Source organism: Dipodomys merriami, unplaced genomic scaffold (assembly GCF_024711535.1).
Source record: "Dipodomys merriami isolate MVZ:Mamm:240054 unplaced genomic scaffold, mDipMer1.0.p SCAF_15, whole genome shotgun sequence".
Taxonomy (NCBI): domain Eukaryota; kingdom Metazoa; phylum Chordata; class Mammalia; order Rodentia; family Heteromyidae; genus Dipodomys; species Dipodomys merriami.
Window position 1 is genome coordinate 26,045,377 of NW_027202826.1, and position 23,338 is coordinate 26,068,714.

General features: G+C 36.6%; 1 protein-coding gene across 1 annotated transcript in view; it reads left to right on the forward strand.

Annotated features, from left to right (window-relative positions):
- The window catches only part of Fam241a (family with sequence similarity 241 member A), a 33,219-nt gene extending 9,894 nt beyond the window's left edge, over window positions 1–23,325 (forward strand). Inside the window, exon 2 of the mRNA XM_070022466.1 lies at window positions 16,903–23,325. Coding sequence (XP_069878567.1) covers window positions 16,903–17,148 — 246 coding nt within the window. The 3' untranslated portion in view covers window positions 17,149–23,325. The remainder of the gene's footprint in view (window positions 1–16,902) is intronic.
- The last annotated feature ends 13 nt before the right edge of the window (window positions 23,326–23,338 follow it).

Below are 23,338 nucleotides of genomic sequence, written 5' to 3' on the forward strand. Positions count from 1 at the left end.
AACATACTTAACCACTAAGCCAATGTTTGGCCACAAAATCAATGTAATGGATTGCAAACAAATGGGATAGGACAAGACAGGTGTTGTCAGAATGTATCACACCTAGGAGGAGGGTCAGTTTGTGGACCTTTATTATGTGCTGGGTTAAAATATAAAATGTATTTCTTAGGGATCATAGTCTCAATCACTACACCCAAACAACCAGCTCAATTCTATCTCCTGACCTCTGCATGGAATTTATCATTTCTTGGCAGATCTTTATTAATATCAGTTTAACTGCCATTTATTTCTTCTAAGATCCCAGCTCTGACTCTTCTATGAAAAGAACCTCATATCCCACTACCTTTGTTCTAATGTCCTATTTTATTTTCCTCGTAACTCTTCTCACTATTTATAAGTATCTTGTTCATTATTACACGTGTTTATTCGGTCATTCCCTACTCCCTTCTCTCTACAAGCTCACCCTAAAACAGTTTCCAAGAGAATAGCCATTACTTGGTCTGGAAAATGCTTCAGAAAAGTACATTGGCATCTGTGAGGTAATGTAGAATCTGTCAAAATTTTGTTTCAAAAAGACACTGCTGTTAAGAACTCTAATGCTTTTGCCAAAGCAGTGTGTCTACCCAGGCAAATTTATCATGACGGAAATTAACTTCAAAAAGGAAGAAATCTGTACTGTGTGTAAAACAGAAACATATTCTCTTGTTGGAATCAACAGAAAAGAGAGTGATGTGCACTGAGCTTAAAAGATTGCTGTGAAACGCGGGTAGAAATTTAGGCAAGGAAGGCCAGGCATGGTGCCCTGCTCTGGCTGAGGCAGGAAGATAATGAGTTCAAGGCCAGGCTGAGCCAAACAGGAAGTTTTAGGCCACCTTTAATACAAAGTTAGATGTAGACTCAGTTGCTCTCCAGGTGTTTTCACTCCAGAGGCAGGAGATCCTGGAGGAAAACCAAACTCGGGACAAATAATGATGAGTTTGAAACTGGGCATGTTGAATTTATAAGGGTATACACAACATGAAATTTTGTGTTTTCAGTTTGGACGTACAAGTCTAAAAACTAGAATTACCTGAATTGAGAAATCATGCTTAAAATATAGAACTATGAATCTTTTATAAAAAATGATTTAATTTGGTTACAAATAGGTAGAGAAATGGAATTGTAAATATGGAATTTGTGTATATTTCTTTATATATTCAGCAGCTTAGTGGCTAGAAGTATAGATTATTTACCTTGTGTACCCTACAGCACTTACCTTGCTTATTTGAGGCAATTATTGTTTATTAAATTGATGACAAGGCCTATTTTGCAAGCTTCCATATTATATGAATCAAGGATTGTGACCTACAAGAGCTAGAGTTTAGTCACAAAGATACTTGATACAGAGGAAGAAGGTTACACACAGCAAGACGTGTGGTTTCCTGAAAGATAGCTGCTATCAGTCAGTCTACCTACTAGTCAGGTCTCTGCAAGCTTACCACAAGTAAGGCATTGCACATCTTGAATAAATGCAGGTGCAAACCATGCCGAGAGGAGAGGCTCATAACTTTGGAATGTAACTATAGACTATCATGTTAAGCAGAAAACTTCTAGTCGTTTTTGCTACCTCACCATTCATCTAAAATTAAAACAACTCATCAAATCTAATGACATTTACATACTGTTTCTCAAAGAATTTCTTCCTTAAGGAATGTCATACTTTCCTTTATAAGACTAGATTCCTGCAGATTGTTTAGTTCTGTAAATAATTCAAAGCTGTTTAAACCTTTTCCCTATTTAGTTCAAATGATTGAAAACGTAATAGACATTTCATTTAATAACAATTGCACAACAGTGGTTGTTTCAGAACTGCAAAAAATGTCAGATAACTCACTAGATTTGACAGAAATTAGTACCCAAAACTAGTAGCTTTTGTTGTACAGGACATAGTAAACAACTATAACCATTGCTAAACAAATGACACTTTCCTAGTTTTTTGAAAAATTATCAGATTCATAAGTACTGTTATATGAGTATTTGATATGAGATAAAATGAGATTCCATTATAGATTGTAGTAAGAAATGTATAATGAGAAGTTAATTTTTATTCCTTTTTTTTTTTTTTTTTTGTCAGTCGTGGGGCTTGAACTCTGGGCTTGGGCGCTGTCTGTGTTCTTCAGCTAGGCTAGCGCTCTATTGCTGGTGCCACTTCTATGAAGTTAATTTTTAAAGGAAACAATGCTAATAATCAGACTTCTGTTAGACATACCAATATGTTTAACACTATAAGATTGAAAATATATACATAACATATAAACCATTTTTTTTTCAGACTTCTTTAAAGCTATGCTTTCTTGGCCTATATACAGATTTAAAATTCCCTTCAGGAAATTTTGGAGAAAGGTGTTCACAAAGTCACAAATGTTGATTATTACACTTGTAGCATAATAAGTGCTCTACCATTTGAGCCACAACTCTAGTCCATCTTGCTTTTATTTTTCAAATAGAGTCGTGCTTTTTTGCCCAGATGGCCTGGACAGTGATACTCGTATTTATACTTCCCTACATAGTGCATACCACCACATCCAGAGTTTAGTTGATTGAGATAGAAGTCACACTAATGCTTTGCTGAGGCTAGCCTCTAACTACAGGCCTCACAATTTTACCCTTCTAAGTTTTTAGGATTACAGGATTGAGCCAACACTCCAATTTTGCTTATCTTTTTCAACAGATTACAGTTAAACAACCAGAATGCCAGCATAGCTGAGATACTGAGTGCTTTTAGGAGCAGTCCTTATCTAGGTAGTGTCTCAGACTCTATCTCGTACCTTTGTTTTTCAGTGTCTTCCTTTTCTTGGTTTCTAGAACAAAGTATGACTAGTCTAATATGCCAGTGGTGTTCCAATTAGGATCTCTTCTTTTTTTTTTTCTTTTGATTTAGGAGTGAAAAGGTGTGTTATAATATGAAACCATGATACAGAGTTAAAATGACAGACTGTTACAGAGCTAAAATGATAATATAGATGCTTTCGAAGTTCATAAATAGTTTCACAGTACAGGTTGTCATGTGCTTATCTTCCCTTGCTATAATTCATTGTCTTACTGGTGTTTATTGAATGTGAGACTCCTGTTTCCCCCCCCCCAAAAAAAATCTTTTTCTGTTGAGAAGTTGAATGGGATGATAGAGTGGGTTAAATGGCACAAAGTTCTATTTATGTTAAGGGAAAAAACTGGTGGGTCCTCAGAGACTGACTCCCAACTCCTTTCTGTCATCCTTCTTTTCCCTTTGTATCTCCTGTAATCAGTTCATCAGAAGATTTTTATCTATAAAAGAAGCCTTTCTCTAATCAGTGGGGCACATAATGCTCATGTTAGAAACTCTTTGTTCATAGGCACTATTTTTTTTCTGATTCTTTACCATAAACAAAATCCATTCAAATTACATTGATTGGAAGTGTTAAGATCACAGCTAGAGAATAGTTCACTCTATAATAAATCTTTTAACAAAACCCTTCATGAAAGCCTTTTTTATTTTTTTTACATTATATATTTGTGCTTCTCAGCTAGCATACCAAACTAGACTCAGTAGTAGTTTCCCTACTCCCAATCTTAGAAGAAATATTTCCTTTTCTATAAATTCATTATTCCCATAGGAAAAAGGTCTAAGCACATTACTACTGAAGTCAGGAAGTTCCAAGAGAGAGGAGTAAGTTATTTTATGGCCAAATAATATACATGTTCTCCCACTAGAATACTGAATAAAATGGCTGGCGGCCTCTGAAGTTTCCTGTGTGGTTAGTCTTTATGCTAATTTATGTGGCTTTTTTCTGATAGGATGATATTAAAGATGGATTTTTGGCTTGCTTCATTTTTGTATTCATTTTATGTATTCATTCATGTACTAGGGAATTGAACCTAGGGCCTCACCTCTCGGTGTTGCTAAGCAAGCATCGTCCATCTTGAGCAGGTCTCCAGCCCCCTTTTTAATTAGTTACTTTTGCTGTAGGGTGATGCTTGTTTGGCCAGCTGTGCTGGGCTACAATCCTCTTACTTGTGTTTTCCCATGTCCCCAGGGATTACAGGTACTAGCCACTTTGCCCAGCCACTGGTTTAGATAAAAGTCTCACAAACTTTTTCTGCCTAGACCAGCCTCAAACCACAGTTCCCTGATCTCTGCCTCCTAGGTAGCTAGGATTACAGGCTAGAGCCACTGTGTCCACTTTGTCTTTTTTTTTTTTAAGAAAAGGAAAGGGAAAAATGTAAATGTTGGTCAAATCACAAGCATCACAAGCATCACAATTGAAATTAGATGCAGTAATGTATGACCAGCCAAATGTAAACCACAAGACTATTATAAAGTATGTATTTTTGAATCAAGTGTAACTGTTTGAATGATCAGTTCTTACATATTAAAACAAACATGATTACAGTACTGATTTTTGTATTGATTCCAATGCATATAGCATAAAGCTTGCCCAAATGTGTCTCTTTCCCTCCACCAATTGTGAGTTGATCTTGGCAAAATTATATATTCTCTCAGTTTCCTTTAGGCTCTGAAAATCAAAGCACATCCTAGATACGTAGTAGGTGTTAGTTACTTTTTATTAGAAAATGTGTTGTAAAATAAGTTCAAAACTTCCAATACCTAAATGTTGTTTTCAACCTAAAGGTTCAGCATTTCAGGAAAAGAGGAATAAAAAGCAAGAAATACATCTTTACAAGTGACTGAATGTTAGAGTAAAGGCGTTTTGACAAAGAATCAGCTTGTTATGGGTGATGTAAGCATCTAGCCTATTACATAATAACACAAAAGTAGTTTAAACTATAAAACACTTATCACATGTCCACTAAAAATGTACTTGATAAATGCTAACCTCCATATTAGATTGTTAGCTTCTTGAAGTTAAGGATGTATAGTCATTTATCTAAAACATTATTGGCACAAGGGAAGTTTGATTTAGTTCTATTAAATATGTGTCTTTAAAGCAAAATTATAAATATTGTGCTGAATATAAATGATAGCTTAAGGTAGTTTCCTTCATTTTTATTCATGTTAATGTCTTTGTCCTGTGGGCCATAAAGGAATTAACTTGAGTGGAAAGTAGAATGTCACTTTAATGGCTCACACAGCATTCTTGTTTGAATTATGACACTTTTGCATCTTTTCAGAACTTTTCTAGAGGGTTGTAAATACTAATAAAAGGTATTTTAGTTATGCTTAAATACTGTTTAACAGATAGATGTATGATGCTTGATGTATTAAACACAAATAAGAGTAAAAAAGTACTGTCCTGAGATCCAAATTTCCCACTAAATTTCCTTAAGCTTAATGAAAAAAATGAATTAATTAGGGCAAAAGTACTTGATAGACTGCTGGGCAAAGAAGGAATTGCCTTTTTAATGGTTTGTTTGAGAAGTAATGAAGGAGGAGGAAAAGAAAACCATCAGTCTTGTGAAAATTTTATTGGTGAATATTTAGAAAGTATTAATAGAAACTCTGATTAAATAACCCTCAGAAGTCAAACTTTTATTCCCAGAAGTTGACAGTCACAGGGCATGAAACCAATAATAAGTACATGCTTAAAGTTTGAAGACATATCAGAAAACTAGTTATCAACCATCCAATATTTACTAGTTCAGCCTTCTGGAAATTGACCTTTAATTCACTATCGCAAGTAACTGATACCCAGAAATAACCAGTGTAGGACTTTCAGAACAATGAAGATTCTTTCCCCAGCAAAATATCAATTAACTGGCAAAATAATTAAATTAAATATTTAGCAAAGTAAAATGACACTCTTTTACAGTCTTTGGAATCATCCTAAGGTCATATAGCAAATGGAGAAACATTCATTCAAGAAAACCTACTAAATTTTAGAACAGCATTGATGTTGAGCCACATCCCATTCCAGTGTTACAGAATCCCTACCCTCAAAAGAATGGGCCGACTCCCAGTCTAGGGTTACAATTTCTTCCTGGAAAGCTAGGCCCATTCTCATCTTTTTACTCTTCCCTTCATGCTCCATTTACAGATACTCTCTTCTAAGTACTCATTGCTAAGAGGACCAAGTATCTGTTTCTCCACACTGCCTTCACGCCAGTTGAGCTAGCCAGGAACACTGAAGCCCGAGCTCTACCATAGTTCACTGTGAGGCAGTTTCCATACCATGAAAGACAAGCCAAGAAGATCAAGGGCTTTCTTTTCCCCAACCCCAGGGCCTGATATTAGAACAAGTGTTGTCATCCGAGAGAAAATGAGTTACTGTACCAAACCAGTGCAAATGATGCAGGAGCTGTACCCAGGAAGAAAGATAGGCCGTAGACGTGAAGAGCTCTGATGTTATTTGGAAAGGGGAGTAGAGAATTCTGTGCTTAATGTTATGGCTGAAAACAACACAGATCTTTGTGAAGAGCAATTAAAAGGAAACTAGTAACTCCATAGTATACCAAAACAGAGCTAGCCAGGGAAAGAATCAGCCAAGAACAACAACCTTCCTGGGTTGGAATCAACTCTGAGGGTCAGGAAAGCAGGGTTTATGTGCTAGGCTGCACCCAGTCAGGAGCACTCTTGAGAGGATGTGGGGTAGACTTGAAAGCATTTTGCATTCTGCTTGGAGACCCATTAGCACAAAACAAAACCTCAATTTCACAAAGGACTTAAATGTAGTCTCTAACAAAACAATGAACAATAAGCTACTCTGACCCAGGGCAGCTCCTAGGAGATGAGGCTGTGGAATAATATCACAGTCATCCTTGGCAGTCTGGAAAACTATGTACATGCCCAAGGCAAAACTTCCCAGGGCAGTGAGAGTGGGGACTTTCAAGCTGCTATTTCCCTGTCAGCACATAGGGCAATCGTGCAAAATCTCTGAACATGGATAATGGTCTCCAAGACACCCTTTTATTATTTAACAGTGATAAAGAGAAAAGGCTGGGTGGAGGGCTAAGCATACCCTTCAACCAATAAATGGTTTGTATTAACCCATGGGAACCCCTACGTAAATGAGACTGAAAAATAAAAATGTGAGCAAACAGACTGTAGGATTCATCCAGCAACTCACTAAGCAAATAAGCAAACCACTACTACCACCCTGGTGGCTATGGGAGATGGGGAAATCAATATCTACTGCTGCTAAAGTACATTATCTAAAATATCCATCTGTCCAAAAATATAGATCATGAGATCTGGAGAAAAACGAAACAAAGCAGGAAAATGTATAAGAGCAGTGTAGTCAACAGAATCCACATTTGACAGGGGACACATGATAATACTTTGCTAACGAAGACTTCAGGCATGGCAACATACACCTTTGATTCTAGAACCCAGGAGGTAGAGGTGAGGCAGAAAGATCACAAGTATAAGACCTGCCTGCACTACATAGCAAGACACTGTCTCGGGCTGGGGGGAAGGGAAGGGGAAGCAACTCAAAAACTACTACCATTTTTAAACTAAAGAAAATATGCTTAAAAAAATAAAAGAGCAGTATGTGATTGCAATATCTTATCAACTAGAGAAGATAATAGATTTTCTAATCAAATGCGAATTCAGGAATTGAAAATTTTTTTGGGGGGGGGAGGTCCGGTCATGGGGCCTGAACTCTGGGCCTGGGCGCTATCCCTCAGCTCTTCAGCTCAAGGCTAGCGCTCTACCACTTGAGCCACAGCGCCGAACTTCTGGCTGTTTTCTTTTTGCTTATGTGGTGCTGAGGAATCGAACCCAGGGCCTCATGCATGCAAGGCAAGCGCTCTATCACTGAGCCACTTTCCCAGCCCCAGGAATTGAATTAATATAATACCCTAAATGAAAATAACTTCAACTGGCAAATGAAAATAAGCAATGAACCTGAAGATGTGCCTACAGAGGTATATAGTCATAAGGACCAGGGTGGGAGGTGGGCAGGATATGGAATAAAAACCTTGGAGAAATGTGGCACTTGACTAAGCACACCAAGATAAAAATAATGGAGAGCAACAGAAAAAAAAATAATACTTAGAAATACATAACCCAGATTTCATGAAGAGCATTGTTAAATATCCAAGGAACTCAAAAAAGTCTTAAGGATAAACATGAGGCGATACACAGACATAGTGAAAATGTTGAAAGACAGAAATCTTGAAAGCAAAGGAAAACACAATTCAAAGGAAACCCCAATAAAATCAAGATTAAAAGGAAGTAAGAGAGAATGATGGAGACAAATCAAAGATCAGTAGATTATAATCCTACTGAAATCTAAAAACAGCAGAAGTAGAGTTAAGACTGTAGGAGCAATTGCAGCAATATTTATGTGGTCATTCATTGATTCATTTGTTCAGTAGTTTACAAATTACTCTGCTATCTAATAATTATTTCTCTTTTATTTGTTATGTAATTTGCCTTCCTTATTATGATGTCCATGGGCCCACATTATTGAAGTTGGCACTTTTCTGTGTTGTCTAAATATTTGTAATTACCATGTATCCACATATTTTCATGGGTCTTTAAAAATAACATTTAGAAAGTTACATTCCATATATTTCCATTTGCCTCATCTCCACTGTTTAATACATTTTTATATTAATTACTGCTTGTAATAATAAAACCAAATTAATCAGGAAGTAATAAGCATCATGGTTAATCACTTAGACTTTGGAGTTAACTAACAATACTTGTTATAGAAGATGAAGATTAAGTGGGATAATTAATACATAGTACTTCCTTAAAATAATACCTAACACAGTAAAACAGAATAATAGTTGTCATTTTTTTTTTTATCATCATTGTAATCTCCTGTAGTCAGAACTCTTGGTTCCAAGTGACAAAATTCAGCTCCTACCAAGTTTTGCAAAACAGGAAATTAGTGGTTCATATTATTGAAAAGACCACAGTTAGGTGTGTTACCAAAATCTGTACATTTAAACTATTTTAGCAAGATTCTGTCTCTAAGCAGTTCTTAGCTTTCTTTTGGGATCATTCTTAGTTATCTTTCCTTTCATCACAGTAAGATGTCCTATATCTTACCAGCTAACTAATCACAGTTTTTAAAAAAATCTTTTTCTCAGGGCTGGGAAGGTGGCTCAGTGGTAGAGTGTTTGCCTTGCATGCATGGGGCTCTGGGTTCGATTCCTCAGCACCACATAAGCAAAAAGAAAAAAACAGAAGTGGCTCTGTGGCTCAAGTGGTAGAGCGCTAGCCTTGAGCTGAAGAGCTGAGGGACAGCGCCCAGGCCCAGAGTTCAGGCCCCATGACCAGACACCCCCCGCCCAAAAAAATCTTTTTTTCAATAGCAAAAGTCTTAAGTAGGGCTTACTCTCATTGTCCTATCTAGGGTTACATGCTCATTCCTTCACTTTACACCTCTCCAAGAAAATGAAATGTTCTGCTTGTCCAGGCTGAATGAGAACATCTCCACCCAACACATGGAACAAGAGCGAGGAAGGTACTAAGTGTCCCTAGAAGGAAAACAAGGGGCTCTTAATGGACGAAAGTTAAATAAATATCAGGTATCAAAACAAGCAGATTCCCAGTGCCGTATATGTTAGAACATGCAGTAACACCCCAAAATGTGATTTGGCACTTGAGAAAACAGTTAAAAATGAACCTGAAATTGTCACGGACTCAGGGCAAGCCTGTTTAAAGAGGTGGGGTGCTTTTCTACAAGTGAATAGACAAGAGCTTCTACCATACTACTGTGTGTTCCTTGTACTCGGTGTATATTGAGTGCACACTGCACCAGTGTATACTGTGCGCATTGTACTGTGGGCAGGGAAGTTGCATAGAAAACACTGCCTCAATTTCTTTATATAATCAAACTGTTATGACAGTTAAAGAATATACAACTGAATGTAATTATCATAAGAAAAGTGATCATTAAAGTATTAATTAGGTCAGGTAGCATGGTAAAAAAATAAAAAAATCTCAGGACATTAATAATTATAATAATTACTATGAGAGTTTACTATGTATAAAGATGTTTTTATGTTTTCTCATCACAAGAACTGTGAGGTAAGTAGGTATTATGCTCCTTTTATAGATATGGAAAACAATCAATATTAGTTTGCCCTATGCCTTGCAGCTAATATCTGAGAGTAGGATTTTATTCTGTCCCATTCTCTTAAGCCTCTGATTTTTGTCGATAGAGTGTGTTGCTTGGCCTCTTGAGTCCTTTCTATAGTAAGACACTTTGGTTTAATTATCAAAGAATCCTTCTCAAAAATCATGTTATTATTTAAGGATTCACCTTAAATTGGTTCATCATTCATTTTGAGTATCTTTTAGGATTGTGAATCAATTAGAACATCCATTTATTTTTACATATATCTTCAATCATAAAAAAAAAAGAGGAACAAGAATATCACTTTGGGTGAGAACACTGTTTAGTGTACATAGCATTGTCAGTATTCTGTGTAGCCATAAAGGAAAGTCCTTTGACAAATGTTCTTCCACTGGGGCCTCACACACAGAAAATAAAATTTGGCAGACACAAGAGTGATTAATGTTAGAACAGGGAAAAGCTCCATCTGCACGCCTGCTCTAGTGCACTGTTCATGTGTGAAGTGTAATGCAATTCTGCCAAGCACGCTGCTTCGTTCTACTTGGAGGTTTGCTTAGCTTTCTTCCTTCCTTGTTTCTTTCTCTTTCTTGCTTTCTTTTTTCCTTCCTCCCTTTTTTTCTCTATTTCAACCTTTGAATCTAGATTCCAGTCACTTTAAAAGCTGTGAAGATGTGCTTATCTACAAATAGCCTTGCCTCATCCTCATTTTTAAACAAGGTGAAAATTAAAACTTGAACAATTTTCTTGTTTGATAAACAGGTTTAAACTGTGGGAAAAGATAAAGCAAAAAATGGTACCAATGTTCAGTTTGCTGTGTTGAATGTACTCATTCTATGTAAAACAGAATGTGTTACCATAGCTTTCCTTTTTCAGAGATTAATTACGTAAATGTGGCTCCTTAGAGCCACATTTGACGGATATTAGCTATTAATATAATAACTGGCGGGAAAAAAATGTGACTTACAATGTGGCCCTGGAATAAGATTGTCTGGGTTTATATTACAGATCCTTCAGTTACTAAGTAAAAGTCAGTGTCTGGTCACTTAATGCATTTGAAATGTGATAGTTTCCTTATCTATAAATGAAGAGAAACAAATAATGCCTCCCTTAAGTATAATAATGTATATAATAAGTATAATAATGTATATAATATATATAATAATGTATATAATAAGTATAATAATGTATATAATAAGTATAATAATGACAGTGCTGTGCCTCACAAAGCAAGCACTTAGTGTTAACTTTTTCTATCATCCATTCATAATACTACCAGCACCACTATTACTCAACATTACAAATATCTGAGAAAATGCAAGGATCCAGAAACTCATTAGTCCTATTAGTGTCTTTTAAAGTTATTGTTCATAAAACAAAGGTTTATTGTAAGCAGACATGGGCCTAGGCACGATGCAATACACTAAATACTAATGTTAAAATGTATATAGTATACTTCTTGTCATGAATATCCTTAATTGGCTAAAGGTAGTGACAGGAATTAGATATATAAGTAAATTTTAATACAACACTGTGATAGGCAGAATAGTGGTCTTTTCAAACACGTTCACATCTTAATCCTCAGGATCTGTGAATACAATGTTAGCTGGTACATTACCAATATGATTAAGTTTAAGAACCTTACCATAGAGCATCGTGGACTACCCAGGCAAGCCAAGCTTAATCACTTGGGGCATTAAAGCAGAGAATTAGTCTGGTGTAGCACAGGTCTATAATCTCAGCATTTCTTCATAGGCAGAGGATTTCAAGTTCAAGGTCAGCTTCTTGCATTACATAAAGAGGCCATGTCTTGAGAAAAACAAAAGCAGAATCTTTCCTTTCTGTCATCAGAAGGATTCTATATATTACTGGCCTTGAAGATAGACATATGGGGTCTAGGAACCAGACTATAGACATCCTCTTACAAGTATGAAAGGTGTGGTTGAAGATAGACATATGGGGTCTAGGAACCAAAGACTATAGACATCCTCTTACAAGTATGAAAGGTGTGGAATAGACTTTCCTAGAGCTTCGCAAAAGAAACACAATTCTGGGGACATGATTTATAAAGTTCAGAACTATAAGTTAAGTATTTGTATATTTTTAAGCCACTAAAGTGTAGTATATAGTGATTGCAGAGGAAATACAAAGTCAGAGAAAAGAGGTATTGCCTCATTGCATGAAGCTTACAGTGATGTTAGAAAGAAATGAACCAAATAATCACACACATTTGCATTGAATTATGATGCTTTGAAAGCACATTATCTAATGTTATTAGAAGCAAGTCTTGTACTGAGAAAAGGAGAAGAAAAAAGAGTGCTTTAGGCAGAGAAAACAGCATATTAAAAACCTGTAACTGGCAAAAACATGGCCTGAGGCTGAAACAAAGAACTGTGTGACTGAAACAGAGACAGAGGGAGAGGAAGAACAGAATGAGTCTAGAGACCTAGACAGAGGCCAGGCTAAGCAGGTTCTATAGATCCTCTGAGAGATTTCAGCCTTAATCTAAAATCAGAGTGCAGGTGGCATGATTGGATTTGAGTGTGAAAGGATCACTGTGGCTGTTGGGTGGTGCCATGCATGTGCATTAGAGGTAGGACAATGTTTCACTGGCCAATTGAAGGACATTTTAGAGTGTAAAATAAAGGTAAAGTGATAAGCAAGATGCAGGATGATGTGAAGTAGAGAAGTCAAGATTACCTCAGGTGAGGCCTTCAGATCTGGCATGTGGTCAGTGATGCCATTCACTACGATGGAAACATTGGAAAAAACAATCATACTGGCAGTTTAAATGTTATAGTAAATAGGGACTTCTAAAAATGACTGAATTGTATGCCCTTTTGCTATCTGCATAAAGCAAGTCCAATGCTGATACTTGTGGTAGTTTTGTGTCATTATATCCAACCACACTGACTATTAAAGACATATTTCTTTTTTGTGGAGGGGGGGCAGTCTTGGGGCTTGAACTCTGGACCTGGGCACTGTCCCTCAGCTCTTCAGCTCAAGACTAGAATCTACCACTTGAGCCACAGCACCACTTCCGGCTTTTTCTACTTATGTGGTACTGAGGAATTGAACCCAGGGCCTCATGTATGCAAAGCAAGCCCTCTACCACTGAGCCACCTTCCCAGCCCTAAAGACATATTTCTTAATAGAATTTTCCTGAATACCATTCATTTAAATTGCAGTTATTCTATGACACCATCTGAATGTGTCATTCTTATAAGCTTAATAATAATAATAATAATTAGAATAATACACCAGCCTGGCGTCAAGAGGCTGAGATCTGAGAATCAGGTTCATAATCAATCCAGAAAAGCCTGAGATTCTGCCTCCAATTAATCAGCAATTGCCAGACTGAATGTGTTGCTCAAGTAATAGAGCAGTAGCCTTAAGCAGAAATGCTGAGGGACAGCACTCAGGCCAAACTAGAAATGCAAGGCTCTTGAGTTCTAGCCCCAGTACCAGTACATACAAGCACAAAAATATACCCCAACGGATAGAATTATCAGGATTAAACTCACTGATTATAACCTTGTAGTTGTTTATCTCAACTTACCTGCTGTTCCTATAGTATAGTGCTAGCTGTTAGTGGACCTTAAGAGCAAACTATTAACTTTTCAAGGACTTTGCAAGCTGGCTGTTAGTAACTTCAAATTAGCCACAATGGAAGAACTAATACCAAAATTGGGAGATAATTTTGAATTGACACATCTTTCTGCTATAAATCTTTCTTTCTACAAAGCCTAGTTTATGTTTATGTTTAAAATTTACCACCACACCATTGCTTGGCCTCTTAATAACTGTAGCATTCAAGGGGATAATTTAGATACAGAAAATACAGAAATGAGATTTCTCTGTAATCTTTCTGATTTAACAATATTGCCTGTGTTAGAATTTTACTTGTGGGAAATATATTACTTTGAAACATTCTTCAACTGACTGTTTTCCTCTTTACTTGATTGCTCAGATTAAGCAATACTATTTGGTAACATGGTAAAATTTTAATAATTACTAAATCCAGTTCATAGGTATATATTCATTACACTTTCTTTAATTTTATGTATATTTGAAGCTCTTCATAATTAAAGGAAGATGAAAACAGCAGACTTCCACAGACACAGGTTGGCCAAAATTCTCCTTGCAGGCCTTCCAAGGCCCTTTACAGGCCCTATCCCTTCTCACTTGGCCCCCAGGGGTTAACTAATTCCTTACTTTGACTTACTGTTGCAACTCCTACTTTCTTCTTACGGAAGAACTTACAAGCATTTGTAGATTTAAATGACTTTATAAAGATTAAATGTTCAGAGTGTACCTATTATATTGGACTAGAGCACTTCACATGAAAGCCATTAATACTGGAAAAGTCTTCAGTAACAAAAGAATCCCCAAGTATGATGAGTGCATCAGCCTCACTCTGAAACTTGCTAGAGCAGACAATCTTGGAATGACTCCAAGTCTCCTGCCCTGGTTTAGTAAATTAGATACCTTGGTAATGAGCCCTACAATCTGTGATTTCGTGTATGCTCAATGGGATTCTACTGTATTGCTTGCTTTAAATAAAATACTACATTAAAATATCACAAAGACAGCAACAGCCAGAAGCAACCACCACTCCTGAACTGCGGCAGCAAAGAAAACCAATGCAATTACTAAAACTGAGAAGACTGAGAAAAGGCCCCACAGAGCTGAAAGTCAGAACAGATCACAGTCTACCAGTGGTATGGGTGTCTGTGTTTAAAGAAGGGACCCTATAGGCTAGAGAACCAGATATCCAAGAAAAAGACAAAGCTGGAGCTAGTACCTAGAGCAGAAAGAAAAGTCCCAAACTGCAATCAGTTGCTGCCACTGTACTGAAGGATTATTGGCAGAATGAAACTTAACAAGATCAACCCAGGGACCCAGAGGAAGATGGGTAAGGCCAGGCTCTGGCTTTTAAAATAGTCCTCTTACAAGAACTATTTGAAGCAACAAAAGCACCCCTGCCCAGTTGATATAATAATCTCCCACTAAATCCCCACCTCCTCTTTTATTTTTTGGCGAGGGGGGGGGGGAGTCATGGGCTTGAACTCTGGGCTTGGGTGCTGTCCCTGAGCTCTTCAGCTCAAGGTGAGCACTCTACCACTTGAACACAGTGCCACTTCTGGTTTTCTGGTGGTTAATTAGAGGTAAGAGTCTCACGGACTTTCCTGCCTGGGCTGGCTTTGAACCATGATCCTTGGATCTTAGCCTCATGGGCCACCAGCACCTGGCATCTCCACTTCTTAAAGATTTCTTCTGCTAACCTAACCCTAAAGACCAAGCTTGCATCATGTGAACCTTTCAAGAGACAAATGATATCAAAACAGTACAAGAGCCGGGTGCCTGTGGCTCACACCTGTAATCCTAACTACTCAGGAGGCTGAGATCTGAGGATCTCAGTTCAAAGCCAGCACGGGAAGTGGTGCTGTAGCTCAAGTTGGTAGAGCACTAGCCTTGAGCTGAAGAGCTGGGAGACAGTGCTAAGGCCCAGAGTTCAAGCCTCATGACCGACCAAAAAAAAAACAAAAAAAAAAAAAACGTAGAAGAGGATCTGAAGCTTAGACAGTAATTTCATTGTAGTAAGATTTGGGAGATGATAGAAATACATCTTTTATAGTATGTGTAGTTGCCTACACATGGACATTTTTGAGGACACGGCTTCTAGCTATCCTATTGGCCTACACACAATTAATCTATGTGTTTCTCCTGATGGGATTAGTAAGAGGCATTTAGCATTTAGAGAATTATGAAAGGGCTTATGCAGAAGTTTCCTTAGCTGAGGTTTGCCTTGGAGTTTAGCTAAATATAGTTCAGCATGATGGACTAAGGAAAAAAAACTCACAAGGATAGAGCAATTAGAAGCCTGCCTCTGCCTCTTAAAACAGGAGAAAAGCAACTAGAAAACAGATGGAAGTGAACCACCTATTCCTTTCATTTTGTAAATCAGTGGTCTGGTGTCAAGAGCTTCCTCAATGTTGATTCCACAGGGATTGGAAAGTCACTGCTTTCTACATTCTGAAAGGTGGGTTCAGACATTTTTTTTTTCAGTGCCAATACTAGAGGTTGAACCCCACCTGGGTGTGCTGTGCTTTTTCATTCAAGGCTGGCACTCTTTGCCACTTGAACCACAGATTCATTTCCAGAGTTTTGGTAGTTAATTGGAGGTAAGATTTTCCTGGGCTTTCTTAACCCAGAGGGCTGGCTTTGAGCTGCAATTTCTAGATCTCAGTGTCCCAGGTAGTTAGGATTATAGGCATAAGCCACCAGCATCCAGTCAGACACAATTTTCTTATGTCAATACAAAAGGAAGATGCCCATTATATTAAGCTAACAAATACTTATTGAATGAGTATCAGAAGTATGCCTCTACTTTGAAAGATAAAGAACTATGAGATAAGCCAGGGTAATTAAAATATCACAGAGACAGCAACAGCCAGAAGCAACCACCACTCCTAGAACTGGGGCAGCAAAGAAAAGCAATGAAATTCCTAAAACTGAGAAGACTGAGAGTCAGGCTTCCAAGAACAGATCACTGCTTATCTGGTAGTACACGTGTCTGAGTTCAAAGCTAATCCTAGCTACTCAGGAGGCTTGAGATTTGATTATCCCAGTTCAAAGCCAGCCCAGGCAGGAAAGTCTATGAGAGTCTTTTCTCCAGTTAACCACAAGAAAACTGGAAGTGGAGCTGTGGCTCAAAGTGGTAGAGCTCTAGCCTTGAGCAAAAAGGAGCTCAGAGACAGCACCCAGACCCTAAGTTCAAGTCCCATGATGGACCACAAAAAAAGAAAAAAAGAATTATGAGATAGTTGTTACTCTTAATGACCTTTACATATTTCTTATTTTATGTTCATGTTTGGTTATCTTTTTTCTTAAGGCTACTGAAGACTCACAAAACCACACTGCTGAGCCTGGTGGAGATGACTACAAAAAGATGGGAACGCTTTTTGGTGAACTGAACAAAAACCTCCTGAATATGGGCTTCACAAGGATGTACTTTGGAGAACGAATTGTGGAACCTGTAATAGTCATCTTCTTTTGGCTTATGCTGTGGTTCCTTGGCCTGCAAGCCCTTGGACTGGTTGCTGTTCTTTGCCTTGTCATTATTTATGTGCAACAGTAATGAATGAGTTGCTTGGACATTTGGAAGCCATGTATGTAATTGATGGAGTTATACATTTTGGCTTTTTGAAAGCCAAAATACTTAATTTGTTCTTTTTGATTGTGTGTTGACTGTTTTGTAACTAAATTTATAAGTGGATGTCATTTAAAATTGAACCAAATTCTTTGTTATAACAAGGTTCAATATATATTTTGAATATATATTTTATTCAAAACACTTATTTCACTACTGTGATTTATATTTCACTTTAGACACCTATATCCCCACTCCAAATCTTAAATAACATCACCAACCAATGAGCAGGGAAAATAAGTTGGAGTTCACATCAAGCAGTATAGTTCTTATAGAGTTTTAATAAAACATTTTTGGAAAAAAGGAAATGAGCTAAAAATGAGTTTTAGTTGGAAAACTGTTCTACCCTCATCTCCATCAAATAATTCCACATTATGTGGGAAATACTTGTCTGTTGTCCCGTGCTCAGCCTGAACCAAGGTAATTTAAATTATAATTACTACATACTACCTTAATATTGTGGTAAGAATGAATAAAGCTAGCATATTACTAGAGATTGAAAGGAACATATTTATTGCTGGGATGTTCTCAGGTTAAATACAACTTTTCTGTAATGTAACATTCAGGCCTGAGATTTCTTCAGTGTATTATTGACATTTAGACAATTTTGGTGCTAATTACTTTTTTGTGGATTTTTAAAAATATCATAAGCCAAGCCCATATTTGGCTTCATCCTAATGTAATACCTATCTTCTTGTATCTAACCACTTGCAGATTTCAGTGTATTTTTTTCAAAAAATATAATTTTATAGTTCTTTTGCAATTATCTTAAGAGTTACAACACTGTATTTCCTATATTGGCATGGATTCACCCCAAAAAAACATTTTATATTTTATTGTAATTATTTAAAAATCTGATCATCTTTTTTTGATAACATAGAAAGTACAGTATTACAGTATAAAATCAGATGCTAAAATTTAGAACTTAAAACCAATTTTAATATTCTAAGATTAAAGCCAAGTCATTAATTGGCTAGCCATGTTATTAATGTTTCTTAACATTCAGTTCTGTGGGGTTGTATATTGAAAAGCATTTCTTTAAATACACTTTGAAAACAGAAGTTGGCTTTAGTGACACTTTTTTAGAGGACCTTCAGTCTTTCCACTTTCATCTCAAAGATTATTTGAATAAAGAAGTAGATAATCATCTAGGAATTCAAATTAAAAGCAATGAAAATAGACAGTGGGCATTTTCCTTTGGTAGGGTGCTGCTAACTGAAGCATGTTTACTCTTATGTTTTGTAAAGTTTTACCCAATCCAATTTCACAATTTTATTCTGTGAGTTCTCAGTATCTTTCATCCTGAAACAGAAAATAATGAAAAACATTTAACTTTAATTTCTAAAATCAGATAATCCTAAACAAAAATACTAGTTGGGGGCACAAAAAAGTATACTTTAGTATACATTGGTATAAGTGTGGGCCTTTTAAAATTTGTGTTTTTGAAACAAAAACTTTGTATTATATCATTGTGTTTTTAATTGGGTTTGAGAGTTTTTACAGTAACTTTTATGAGCTTAATCTAGGTACAAGTTGTGTGAAAATTTTGCTTTGTATACCATAGAATTGCAAAGTTTTCAGAAGAAGAGATTTTGTATATCTGCATAGAACATTAATAAGCATATTCTTGTCTAATACTATCAGAAATTTAATTTCTCTTTAAAATGCAAAAGATAGTATATATTGTAAGGACTGGTTCCAAAAGTTGAAAATAAATTGAAATACATTGAAAATACATGAAAAATAAGTCCTAATATTGAAAGTACATTAAAATACCTTGAAAATCAAATACATTGAATTGAAAATTCACTGTTGAAAATAAATTAAATTGAAAATACATTTTGAAAAGTTCTAATATAGTCATGGTTTAGTATACTGTCAATACTATGCATTTCCATGTTGGTGTTAATAAGGTATGCATTAAATTATATAAAGAAATAGAGAAGATTTTGCTTTTCTTCTTTCTACATATTTTATTGACTAGTGCAGAATGCCATGAAATCTTTTGGTTTGATGTGGCAAAAAAAGACACCAAACTTTGCCAAAATGTTTTCTTTTATGAAATATAATAGAATGAAGTCTGCATAGATATCCTTAAAAGGACAAGGTAATTTCTTTGCTTCCTGGCATAAGAAATTAAATTGAAAACAATCCTCAGTCATTTCATTGCAAATTTAGAAACTCAATGCCTATGAATAAAGAAATAGGAAATTATAATGTTAAGATTATTAGATTATTAATGTGTACATCATCCATTCTGTCAGCCCTTGATTCAAAGGATAAAGGTTAAGATCTATAAAATAAGCTGAGTATAGATGGCAAGAGTAAATCAATTTTCCTTAAAATAAAAACTCAGCATATTGTGGAATTAAGTCCTCTAATTTTTTTGTGTGCCAGTACTGGGCTTTGAACTCAGGGCCTGAGGACTGTCCCTTAGCTTTTCATCCAAGAATAGTACTTTATCACTTGAACAACAGCTCCACTTCTAGTTAATTTGAGATTTTTTTTTAATGCCATAGACTTTCCTGCCTAGGCTTAGGTAGTGACTTATGGAACCATGATCCTCAAATCTTAACTTCCTGAGTAGCTAGAATTACACGTGTGAACCACTGATGTGTGGTTTTTCAATCTTCTATCTTAAACAGTTAAGTACAAAGGTATTTTTTCATACCTAATTACCAGTCCTAGTATAGTCTGCACTATACAGACTACTAGTACAGCCACCTTGCACTGACATACCCAAAAGCCAATAGTATACTTGATGTGTATGTGTGTATGTGTCTGTGTGTGTCTGTGTCTGTGTGTCAGTTTGTGTCTGTGCCTATGTACCAGTCCTGGGGCTTGAACTCAGGGCCTGGGCTCTGTTCCTATGCTTTTTCACTCGAGGTTAGTACTCTAACAGTTGAACCACAGCTCCATTTCCAGCTTTTTGGTGGTTACATGGAAATAAGAGTGCCAAGGACTTTCTGGTCCAGGTTGGCTTGTAACTGTGATCTTAGATCTCAGCCTTCCTGAGTAACTAGGGTTGCGGGCATGAGCCACCAGCGCCAAGCAGTGGTGTACATTTTTTTTAATACTTTCAGTGACATTAAGTTGGTAGTTTAAATTGATTATCATGAAAGTATTCATACCACAGAACATTGACCAACCCTACAAATAAAGGATCTTTTTCCTTGAGAGCCACTGCTTAAAAATATATCTGTACACTGATTCGTCACCCTAGAGACCACATTCTCATTTCTATTCCTATAGCATATGAAAAGGAAAAAATGACACATTTTATAAAAGAGAAAATGAAAGGGAGGGAGGGAAAAAAAAAGAGGAAGGAAGGAAAAGGGAAATAAAAGCAAGTAAGCATGTTGGCAGATGTGATGGTACCTGCCTATAATCCTACCTACTCAGAAGATAGAGACTGGAGGATCTAGGATCAACCCCAGCCCAGCCAAAGCTAGTGTGAGACCCTAGGTATTTGAAAAATAAAAGCTAAAGGATATGGGTATGACTCAAGTAGAATGCTTACCTACCAAGTGTGAGAGATCCTGCATTCAATCCCTAGCACTGCCAAATTAAAAAAAAAAAAAAGAAAAGAAAGTGTATAAAGTAAATCCCCATCTTCCCATCCAAAATGGTATTTGGATCTTTTACACGCTTTCCTGAAACATAGATCTACTTCATCAGCTGTTTGGATGAAAAAAAAACTATCTTGGCTAGCATTAAACTGCAGAACCACCAAAACTGTCTAGGCAGTCAAAAAAGAAAAACTGTTACATAACTGTTTGGGTATAAATTATGGCATAAGTGGGGCTGGGAAGGTGGCTCAGTAGTAGAGCGCTTGCCTTGCATGCATGAGGCTCTGGGTTCGATTCCTCAGCACCACATAAGCAAAAAGAAAAAAGCCGGAAGTGGTGCTGTGGCTCAAGTGGTAGAGCGCTAGCCTTGAGCTGAAGAGCTGAGGGACAGTGCCCATGCCCAGAGTTCAGGTCCCACGACCAGACCCTCCCCCCAAAAAATTATGGCATAAGGAAAAATCCAGTTACAATATTAAAAAGCTAAAAATAGCTGAAGCTAGACATTGAGCAATTCATGGCTGCCTGGTTTATAGACTATATTTTAACTTACTTTACAAATTTTTGTTTTATTTACAGTGTTTTCATTACCATTTTATGACTTTACAGGGGAAGAAAAAGAAAAATATCAAATAATATTTTCATGTTTATTGCCTCTAGTAATAGATTTGGCCTACAAGAATATAATATACAAATTAAGGCTTCAGTTAAGTTGGTGGATATGGGTTTGGTTTTTTTTTTTTTTTTTTTGGTAATTCTTGTCTCTGCCCCACACTTAATATTGAATGAGGACAATCAGTCACTGTATATCACCTCAGACCATGTCACATCTGCATCCAGATCAAAGCACTGATAGAATTAAGATCCATCCATTCAATTGTTTGCCCGATATTTGCACTGGTTTATTCCATAGTTCCTCAACTTGTGTATGTCCAAAATGGGAGCTCAGCATCTTTCTTCTAAATCTTTACTTTCTGCATTTTCCTTCTCAGCAAATGTCTCGAGACATCTCCCCACACTGTTCAAATAAGAACTCTAGGTGAGATCTTTAGCTTTTTCTATATGGCCCCCATATAACCTGTTACCAAGTCCTCTCTATGGCTACAATTTTCTTTCATCTTTCTGTTCTCCTCATTTTCAGCACCACTACCCTAGTGCATACCACTTTCATCTCACCTGGAATGCTACCTGAGAATCCTAATTTCACCTCCTTGCCTTCACTTTCCACTGTAGAGTAACAGTACTATTCTAAAATACGACTCTGATTTCCATGACATAAATCATTTTACTAACTTCGTACTGCTATTAGGATAAAGCCCTTATTAGGAGTTTCACCAGGCTCTTAAAAGCTTGCATACCTCAGTCTTTCCATACTACCAACTTCCTTTCCTAGACTAACCTGTTTTTTTCCCAGTTCTTTAAAAACAACATGCTATCCTTCTTCCAGAACTTTGTACATGCTTTACCTTCATTAACTTTTCCCAATTAAAGCTATATACAGCCTTAGACATCAGGTACCTGGTTAAGTATTTGGTTCTTATATGAAACCTGTACCTTCCCATCACCCACATCTCATGCCACATGGTAAAGCAGCATATTTATCAGCTTCTTTTATTAGAGAATAGACCACGAGGGCAGAGAATGTCTGGTATATCCATGAATGCATGAACAATGTCTAACATGAGTGAATGTGGAATAGGTGGTCAAAATAATTTTCAATTGAAGAAATCAACTGCATTGATTTATTTTCTCCCCAAGTCCACTAACAGTCAGTGATAGCATGCTAACCTAGTATACTTAAGAGTCTGGGACTGAAAAAGAACGTTTAAAAGTCTAGAGTTGGTGGGTTTAGAGTCCTTTGACTTAAAAAAATATATAGCTACTGTGCAAAAAGAGAGCAATTTGAGTCAGGCACCTGTGGCTCATACCTGTAATCCTAGCTACTCCAGAAGCTAAGATCTGAGGATTGCAGTTCAAAGCCAGCCTGGACAGGAAAGTCCCTCAGACTCTTATCTCCAATAAACTACTCAGAAAAAAATGGAAGTGGTGCTGTGCAGTTCAAGTGGTGGAGCGCTAGCCTTGAGCACAGAGAATCTGAGGGACAGAGCCCAGGCCCTGAGTTCAAGCCCCAGGACCAGCAAAAAAAAAAAAAAAAAAAAAAAAAAAGTGATTTGATTTTTACATTATAATTTATAGATTTTGCTGCTTGAAAAATACAGAATTGCTACTAAACACATATTTTTAGAAGAAAGTATATTGTCAGTGTCATGCTTGATTCATTTGTTCACTATTTTTCCAGATGGGATATTTTATATATGGGCCCTGATACTATTAATATTTCACATTTTTCCAGTGTTATCCAATAGATCAATTTCTACTAAATTTTAATTTTTAAAACTGAAGCTATAAAGAGTTTTCAAGTCTCTTAGCTTGTGGTATTTTAGGTTTCAGATACAGCCAAGACCTTGTCTGTTAAATACCAAGTACATAAAATACTTTGTTATTCTTCCTAATAAATCATACTTTTTTCAACCCTGCATCCTGAGAGTCTC